The sequence below is a fragment of the Dermacentor albipictus genome, chromosome 4, assembly GCF_038994185.2.
Source record: "Dermacentor albipictus isolate Rhodes 1998 colony chromosome 4, USDA_Dalb.pri_finalv2, whole genome shotgun sequence".
In the NCBI taxonomy this organism is placed as follows: Eukaryota; Metazoa; Arthropoda; class Arachnida; order Ixodida; family Ixodidae; genus Dermacentor; species Dermacentor albipictus.
In genome coordinates this window covers 131,225,512-131,235,134 of record NC_091824.1, presented here as the reverse complement: position 1 = coordinate 131,235,134, position 9,623 = coordinate 131,225,512, and the positions used below count along the sequence as shown (strand labels likewise).

Below are 9,623 nucleotides of genomic sequence, written 5' to 3'. Positions count from 1 at the left end.
CAAAACGATCGAGCAGCAACGTGCAACCCATGCACGTTGCTGCAGTGCATGGGTTGGTACCTGCTGCGTTGCAGTGCAGGTATCTTTGCTGGTGTAGCAAAGAAACCTTCGCTTTTAAAGCAAATTGTTTGTACCTCACAGAACACGGAAACATGCAGGTGGCACTTACTTGTCATAAAGGGGGAAGCAAGTGGTCTTGCTTGATGCTTGGTTTATGCTTGATAAAGTGGCCAAGCAAAGTAAGTGTCCCTAAGAGTTATACTGCGTTCTTTATTGTTTTATTTTTTGACATTAATGGTCGGCCGCGGAATTCTCGAAAGTTTGTCTCGAAATGCGGCTCTTTCTCATGTGCAGGCGAGGGAGAGTCTGAACCTGCTACATCGCGGTTTCAAGCCGTCGCTGCACCTAGCCAAGCGGAGAGGTACCCACGAGACCGAGACTACCAGCAAACTAAATATGAAAAACGTGAGTATACGCTGCTTTAATTTGCTTACACATATTCTGTTGTGCCGCATTCTTTCTTTGGCATTTCCCTTCATTTCGCCATTTGTTACAAGCTATGCGCGCACGCTTTTTCAAGGAAATACGTGATACGGGAGCAAAAATGGAAAGCAGGGTGATTGCGGTCGCTAAAAAGAACTCATTTTGTGATTTTAGGCGACAAAACAGCGATTTAATTATGAGGCACGCCTTGGCGGGGAACTCTGAATTAAGTACCACCACCTGTGGTTCTTTAATGTGCACCCAAAGGTGAACTATCGATGAGGGCTAGGGCTAGGGTTAGGGCTAGGGTTAGGTTAGGGTTAGGATCGGGATTGAACTCGTGGCTTCAAACTCAGCAGTGCGACACCACGGCCGCTGAGCTACGGTGGCGGGTAAGAGAGCAATTGAACTTGCCCTTGTAACATAACCTTAACGGGAACAAATCCAGACAGAGGTTGCAGTAACAATTACTATGAGAGCCGGGGAGCAGATGAAGATGACAGAAAAAGAAAACGAGAGAAAACGCCGAAAAAGGATTTTTACTACCAAATGGGCTCCGCTGTTTTTTTTTTTTGACGGAGTTCTTTTCAAATCACTATTGTTTGATTTCAGACAGTATTCGGAACTGTGAGCAGATAATACTGTTGGATCAGTGTAGTGTTTCGTTGCGTCTGTAGTCCGACTTGCATGGTTTATTTATTTATTTGTTTATTTTATACCGTCGACTAGCGTGACAAAACAAGACTTGCTGTTGTAGTGCACAGGGGGAATAACAAACACAACGTAGTTTTAGTAAAAACAATAGCTTTTGCAAAAACCAAGAATTGAAAGGTTATCATAAAAACAAACACGCACAGAAGGCTCAAAATGACATAATTCAAATGAGCATGACAGTACATATATACCGGCGTTCTTGAGAATAGCTCTTCAAAAGCGTGGAATGTGCCGTGTGGAGTTTTTTCGACTAATATAGGGCGATGCATAGCCCACGCCGTTTTCCAAGCGATACCCAACATATATAGGAACCTGTCTTCGTGAAGATGAGCTTCGAATTTTCAGTTTCTGCACTTATTTTGACATTTGCTACTTACTCAATACAAAGGGGTCAACATTTCTATGCAATAAAGCACACATGCGTCCGTTGCTTGCTGTGGCAGATGTCGCTACGTTCGCAATTAAAAATAGGCAGTAAATACCATTAACAACACTACTACTATTACTACTTGGAAATACCTCGCACCACATGCACGCTAAAGCTGGGTTCACACGACGGACCAAATTTCGCGGGATGAACATTTCGTGACTCAGTGCAGCCCGGTCACACCGCCGACAATAACAAAGCAGATACGGTAGCGCAGTTTCGCTGCGGCTCAGCCACGTCATGCTCGTTCGCGGAATTCGGTCCTTATACGCGTGACGTCTCGGGTTACTAACCGTGCAACACTTCTCTGTTCTCCAGTTCCAGCATCAGGACGAGATCGCCTCTGGAAGGACCTTTCTCGAGAGTATCGGACAGAAGGCGAGGACGGTGACTCGGAGGGTGCTGCAGGTCTCAGCCGCGTGTGCTGTGCTCGTAATGGGCCTGTTGTTGACCATCACTGCTTACCTGTTTCTCTCCACCACGCTCTGGACACCATTAAAATACTGCGACTCTCCGCATTGCGCAGACCTCGCCAAGAGACTTGCGGACTGGATAAACACCAGCGTGGATCCGTGCGACGACTTTTACTCTTTCGTCTGTGGCCGTACTCACGTGACATCCGTTCTCGACGATGCGAACGAGAAGGCGACGCAAGACCAGCTCGCGGAGCTCGCCCAGGACGTTTGGCACGTCGGGAGAGCAAGCCACCTGTACCATAAGTGCCTGGAACCCGAACCAAAGGAGAGAGCCGCCAATATTCGCGCAATAAAGGAGCTTTTGAGAAACTTATCGCTTCGCTGGCCTGAAGAACAGCCCCTCCCAGACGACAGGCATCCGATGGACGTGATGCTTGAGATGGCTATCAAGTGGGACATCAGAACAAGAGGAAGACGACGACGTTTCCACGCAGACGTGGTTTCCTTGTGTTCCTTGGAAATTGCTCGACAGCAAAGAAAATCTCGCCCTTATCCGGATACGAAGCTCATCGGAAGCCTATGGGGACCTGTGGACTCTGGTGAGGACTCTTCTTTGCCTTGTCCTACTGATCCTGCTCGTCTGATAGACTCAAAACAAGCACGGTTGGCGCTTAGGCTTAGTGCGGCCGAGCCGCCGCGCTCGCCCGACGAAGAAGAAGTGTTTGTGCCAGATGTGAGCTCCTCATCTGTACCTTCCACCGGACTGCTGCGCGTGACAACATCCATGCCAACCATGCAGCCGAAGTGTGCATCCGATAGCTCGAATACCCAAGATGAAACACCGAAGGACAGTCCTCTGCGTGATGTGAATGTGAACCTATCCGCAGTCGTGCCGACGGACACTGGTGACCATATGGACGTGCAGCCCTCTGGCGGTTCGACGAATGCAGCCAAGCGAGGTCCCCCTATCAACGTGCTTCAACAAGACGCCATCGCATCGGAGCAACCGGCAAAAAAGGTAAGGGCCACCCCAGACTATTCCTCCACGGCCTCCCCTACGCCCGCTCCCTCTCAGTCTTACCCAACGCCCACCCCTTCTCAATCATATCGAGTTCACATACGGCCCCTTTCATGCTACGACATAACTTCAGTAGCCACAAAATATGTCCAAAGGGTCATCGACCAATCTCTTGAAACCACCGGATACAAAGGGTTCGCAGCATATAAATCTACCAACTCGATCACTGTGCACTTGGCATCTCTCAGTGATGTGCAGAAAATGTGCACTTTAACATCTATCCCGCTGTCAGAAGATCAACACCTGCCTGTGCAGTGCTACTTTGCATCGGGCCCTAATATACAGAGGTGTGTTGTCTATGGCATTGACCCAGAAGACACCCCTGAGGTAATATGTCGTGAATTGACCTCCACGACACACAGGGTGCTCGCAGCTAGATTCATGGGCAAAAGCCGTACATGCTTAGTGACGGTACAGGGCCCTCAATGTATCCCAGAACGGTTTTATTACTATGGTTGCATATTGCGACCTAAACCATACCTCCCTCGAGCAATATTCTGCTACCGCTGCTTTCAACGTGGACACATGCAGGCATTTTGCCCACAGCGTACTATTGATCCAGAAAAGCTCACACCAGAAGGCCAACCACGATATCGATGTGGCTTATGTAAATCTGATGAGCACGATTTGACAAGCACAAATTGTCCGACTAAACAGAAGGCCACAATCCGGATACGAAAGGCTATACCAAAAACGACTATAGTAACAACACACAATCGTTATGAGGTTCTTGCAGAAGAGCCAGAGATGCTCCTGGCAGAAGAAGAAAAAGCCCCAGAAACACAACTGTATTCTTCTGTTCTTAAACGTGGCAAGCAGTCGCAGACAAAGAAACAGAAATTACCGGAACCTCTGCATCAGTCAGATGATGACCATGATGACATTGACGCTCGGATAGACGCACTGGCCAGAGAGATTGAGCGACTACGCAAACATAAAGAATTGGTAATTCTGCGTCGTCAGAAAATAGGACCGACACGTGACGCTTCAACCACTGCTAATGCCACCGTTACGCCTGGATCCCGTCCGGCACCACAGGTCAACCAAGCTGTTTGGACAGCAGTTTTAGATCAACTTGCTCAGCTAACGTTGCTCATTCAGAATTGCCTGCATCATGGCTAATTCTCTGCAGCAGCTGTCACAGGATGGAATTCTTCAGTGGAATTGTCGGGGCCTAAACTCCAAGTTAGGAGAAATTAAAACCAAGCTTCAATACAATAAGCTACATGTGTGGGCACTGCTTATTCAAGAGCATAATAAGCTATGCTCCCTAACCAATTTTAATGGGTACCATAACCCATCTATTAGAGATAGACGTGCTACTACAATGGCTTCAGCTCCGGGGAAAGCTGCAGTTTATATATCATCGCAAATTGCTCACACAGTGATTGACCTGGAGCCATGGTGTAGTGGTAATCAAGAAGTTGTCGGGGTCCTGACACGACCAGTGAAGACTCCTGTCATTCTAGTGTCATTCTACGCCAGACCGCAGCGCACACGTTTGAACTTGGGGTGGATAGCCCATCTCCGGTCTACGTACCCGGGAATTCCTATTCTCGTGGGTGGAGACTTCAATGCCCCACATACAGAATGGGGGTACAAGTACAACTCCCGAAGAGGATGCCAAGTTAAAAACATCATGAGCGATGCCACTTTTACACTGCTGAACCATCATGCTGTGGCTACCTGTACTGTACCCGCAGTATCTAGAACAAACGCCCCAGACCTCACGTGGTGGTTGGGTCCTGGAATGCCGCAGTGGCGGGTGGAACCAGATACATGGGGCAGTGATCATATGCCAATAATAATTGGTTTGCACAGAACGTGCATAAAGAAAATTCGACGACGAGTAACAGTCACGCATTGGGATAAGTTTCGGGAATCATCGACTGATAAAGTACCCTCAGAGCCCTCAGAAATTCTTCCCGCTTTGAAAGAACTGCTACGGAGGAACACCACTGTAACCACAGTTGACGAGGAACAACCTCAACCGGACCTCACCCTTTTGCAGCTTTGGGCAAAGCGACGTCAGGCAGAATTGTATGCGTCGAGAAATCCCGATGCACCAGGTAGCCGTGCACGTGCTAACCATATAGCGGCGAAGGCGCGTCAGCACGAAAAGCAACTTTCTCGACGACGATGGTATGAGTGGTGCGAGAATCTTGGATCGGGCATTGGAAACAGAGCACTTTGGCGCACGTTCCGGTCAATGGAACGCGGTCATAAGCAACCTGACCCTGCAGCGAGCGTTAGGTTAGCGATGCAGAGTTCGCCGCATCAATTTGCAGAACACGCTGCTAGAGCGTTTTTCCCGAAATACGATCAAGCGTCACCTATAAACTGCCCCGAAATTGATGAGTGTGACACAACTTCCATATCCGATATATCCAGCCCTTTCACCATGGCCGAACTAATAGCGGCGATTGAAACTTCTAAGAAACGAACAACACCTGGTCCCGATGGTATTCCTTATGAGGTTTTCAAGAACATGGAAGGAGCAGCTCTCGATGCACTTCTTCAGGCTATTAATAAAGTATGGGAGACTGGAAACGTTCCACCTGATTGGAAGCACTCAATTGTTGTCGCGATTCCGAAACCAGGAAAGTCTCCAAATAGCCTGCAATCTTTACGCCCAATTTCACTAACCTCAACTGTCTGCAAACTCGCTGAAAAGATGCTGGCCACACGAGTTTCCTGGTGGCTTGAACGCCACGATAAATATCATCCTGCTCAAATTGGATTCCGTTCTTACTTGGGAACTGAAGACGGACTTTCTATCTTATCAGACGATGTTTTACAGGTTTCTCCACACAGTCACGCTGTGCGCACGGTAGTAGCAACAGACATAACGAAAGCTTATGACAATATAGACCATGAAATCATTATATCCAACCTCATCGACCTGGGACTTCCACCGCGGGTGATAAGATTCATCTACTCATTCCTTCAGAATCGCACATTTGCGATTAGAGTAGATGGAAGGCAAGAAGGATACTTCACATCGAACAGAGGAGTCCCACAAGGTTCGGTTCTGGCTCCTCTTCTCTTCAACGTTGCTCTAATACCTCTAGCCTGGCAACTACATCGGATTCCAGATGTGAGGTTCTTAATCTATGCAGATGATGTCACTTTGTGGTCCGTGCATAAAGATATATCTAGACAAACTCAACAGCTTCAAGAAGCCCTTGATGTGCTGAACAACTACGCTCGGAAAGCAGGATTGGACATTTCCGCCCAAAAATCAAGCTATGTTGTGGTGGCCAACAAGAAAGGACGCACAAGAATCACGCAGCACCCCTTTACATTTAGACTCGGCGCAGTAACAATCCCTGAGGCTTCTGAGGTCCGCATACTGGGTCTCGATATTCACCAATCCGGCAGTGGTGCACACTGGCTCCGTAAAACCAGACAGAGTTCGACAAAAACACTTCACCTTATTCGTCGCATTGCAGCAAAAGCAGCTGGAGCTCGTACTGACGTAGCTCGACGGTTGGTGCGTGCAGTCTTGCAGCCACGAATTTTATATCAAGCACAATTTCAACGGCTGACGTTGGCACAGCTAGCACAGTTGGAGACGATTAATCGCGATGCTATGCGCACAATCACAGCACTGCCCCGCATCACTCCGATACCAGCCCTACAGGAACATGCCCAGCTCAACACAATTGCAGAGCTAATTTTGCAACGTGAAAAAGCACGTGAAATAAAAAAGCAACTTATTCCGGCTGTCGCTGCGCTGCATGCTCATTTTCACCGCGGCTCTCGGATTGACAATCAGCCCTGTCCAATGCCTCCCTGGGAATTCACCAGCATCACAACTAATAAGCCAACGAAGTTACGACGCAGCGATACAACAGGTACTATTGACGAACACAACATCGTCGCTGCATCATGCGTTAACACCTGCAAAGTCTATACGGATGCTGCCATTCTCCCAGACGGCGGAAGGACATCATTCCTGAGTACAACGCATAACTTCATCAGCGGCCACCAGCGCTATTTATCTACGGAAGCCAGCGCTCTAGTAATGGAACTTCAAGCCATCCACGACGCTATGCAAGATGCGACATCTAAGCTGCCTACCATCAAGCAACTAGACATCTTCACGGATTCTTTAGCGGCTATGCAGGAACTCAAGAAGGTCGATAAGGCGATGGAAATCTGCGAGAGAATACACACTATGAATAGTAAGACAGCTACTTGCGTCAAGGTACACTGGATTCAAGGCCATTCAGCGAACCCTCACAACATTGCTGCTGACCAGCAGGCACACTGCCCTCCTAATCCTGATCCTCCACCTATTCCCCTCCCACCCCAACCCCGTAACTCGCTGCGAGCCCGTAAAAATGTTCTCCGGCAGGACACACGCGCTCTTATCCCACCGTGTGTCTGCTCCCTCCCCCTTCACCTTACTAGGGCGGAGGAAGTTGTGCTTAGGAGGCTTCGGGCCGGGGTGGCCCTTACACCGGCTGTTGTCTCAAGGTGGAACTGGTCGCATTTACCACTGGGTGCTACGTGTCCATACTGCTCCGTTCCTGCGGTGGAATCAGATGCATACCACCTAATATGGACATGTACGGGTTTAAGTTCGGAACGCTCGCGTCACCTACTGCAAGCCGGCCTCCGCTACAGTGTGACAACCAGCTATGACCGCTGGATACATGATAACAGATTTCACAAAACACTGCTTCAATTCATACACAACACAGGCCTCACAGCACACATATAATACACATATACGCTCCAACAATTATGCCTTAAGGGCAAGCCTTCATCGCAATAAAAAAAAAAAAAAAAAAAGTGGGACATCAACTTTCTGTTCGGTTTACAAGCCATCGACAGCCATCTCACTGGCAAAGTATTGGTCTTTCGCAAAGCCCGTCATACCGCTGCATGGGTAGATCGCATTGAGAATCCCTTAAGCTTAGCCGAGTACGCAGGGCATGTCGAACAGCACCTGAAGATCATGGAGGCGTCGAGCAAGGTAAACCACGCAATCCTGATGGAGTTAGAGAGGTCGTTCACCGAAGCCATACTAAGCACGTCGCACGAGCAATCGTGGCTCACCCTAAGTAAGTTCGACAGCAAGACAGCGTCGTTAGGGAAAGGCATTTTTCTAAAATACCTCCGCCTTCATTATAACAAAGATCAGTTGAACCACTCATGGACTTCAGACGACTGGGCAGTACTTGAAGACGCCAATGCCCTGACAAACATCGACAAACTCTTCGAGAAACACAATCGGGAGCATCTTCTGATCGGTATTGCGTGGCTGTTCATCCAATCTCACCTGTGGGCGGTCACCGGTGAGCCAGAACTCATGTTCCGCAACGACATAGACGAGAAAAAGAAGCACGCCTGCCTGGAGTACGTGAACTCGCGCTTAGGTCTTCTCACCTCCGCCGAGCATTTAACGCAGCTCTTTCCGACGTCGGAGTCCCGCCAGGAAGTCTCGGATTTCTTGCTCAGCCTCAAGAGCGAGCTCAAGTCGCTGGCCGAGAATGCCCGGTGGATAGACCTCGAGACCCGAGAGATGGCAAAGCGCAAGATTGATCGCGTCGACCTGAACGTGCTGCCGGCCGAGAAGTTCTTTGCGCCTCTACAGCGCGCATTGCTTTACGAAGCCTTTCCATCCATGAACGATTCGGTGTTCTTCGAGAGCTGGCTGAAGGCTTCGAGCACGTACCAGGCACTTCAGAGCCACAAGAACTTCCGGGATGTGTACAGCAAGAGGCGGGTATGCGGCCAGGAACCGCTGTCGTACAATTACTTACTCAGCGTCGTCGACGCCGCGATGGTGGCGCTCGAACCACCGAGATACTATGTTGGAGCGCCCTTCGCCTTCAACTATGCCGGCGCGGGGACGCTGTTCGCCCTCGAGATTTCCAAAAGCTTCGACGAGCTCGGCACGACCGTGGACAGCCGTGGCGAGACCGTGCACTGGTGGGGCAGAGCTCGGTCGGCCAACTACGACCGTCGCCTGTCTTGTGATCTCGGCAAACACGTGACGATCCCTCTCATTCCCGCGATACCGGCGCTGGAGGCGTCGTACTCGGCGTACAAGACAGCTGTCTCCCGCGAGGCGGGCTCGCGCGGTGTCAAGGATGAGCTCAGGGTTCGAGGCCTCGACACTTACAGCGAAGAGGCGCTATTCTTCATGACTTACTGTTACGCGCTGTGCGGCGGGAAAGGCAGCACGAGGCTGCAAGAAAAGTGCAACGTGCCGCTCAGGCACTCCTCATAGTTCGCCGAGGCGTTTCGCTGTCCCGAAGGTTCGAAAATGAGCGCTTTGAAAAAGTGCACGTTCTTTTCTTGAGCGCCCAGATGCGCCGCACCATGCTTGGAGTGTTGCAAAGTAGTCGCACAAGCAGGCAAGAACAAAATAATGCTTGTGGTCTTTTGTTTCCTTTAAACTAACAGACCTGCAGTAGTATTTCCGTGACAGTATGATAGTTTTTTCTGTGTCGTATTTTTCCCTCGCTCGGTGCTAATTATGCCACCTTGC

General features: G+C 49.6%; 1 protein-coding gene across 1 annotated transcript in view; it reads left to right on the top strand.

Moving 5' to 3' along the window:
* LOC135898426 (neprilysin-1-like) overlaps window positions 1–9,362 on the top strand; it is a 22,136-nt gene extending 12,774 nt beyond the window's left edge. The window contains exons 2-6 of the mRNA XM_070537986.1: window positions 355–465; window positions 1,943–2,228; window positions 2,928–3,058; window positions 8,073–8,190; window positions 8,266–9,362. Coding sequence (XP_070394087.1) covers window positions 355–465; window positions 1,943–2,228; window positions 2,928–3,058; window positions 8,073–8,190; window positions 8,266–9,362 — 1,743 coding nt within the window. The remainder of the gene's footprint in view (window positions 1–354; window positions 466–1,942; window positions 2,229–2,927; window positions 3,059–8,072; window positions 8,191–8,265) is intronic.
* Window positions 9,363–9,623: the final 261 nt, after the last annotated feature.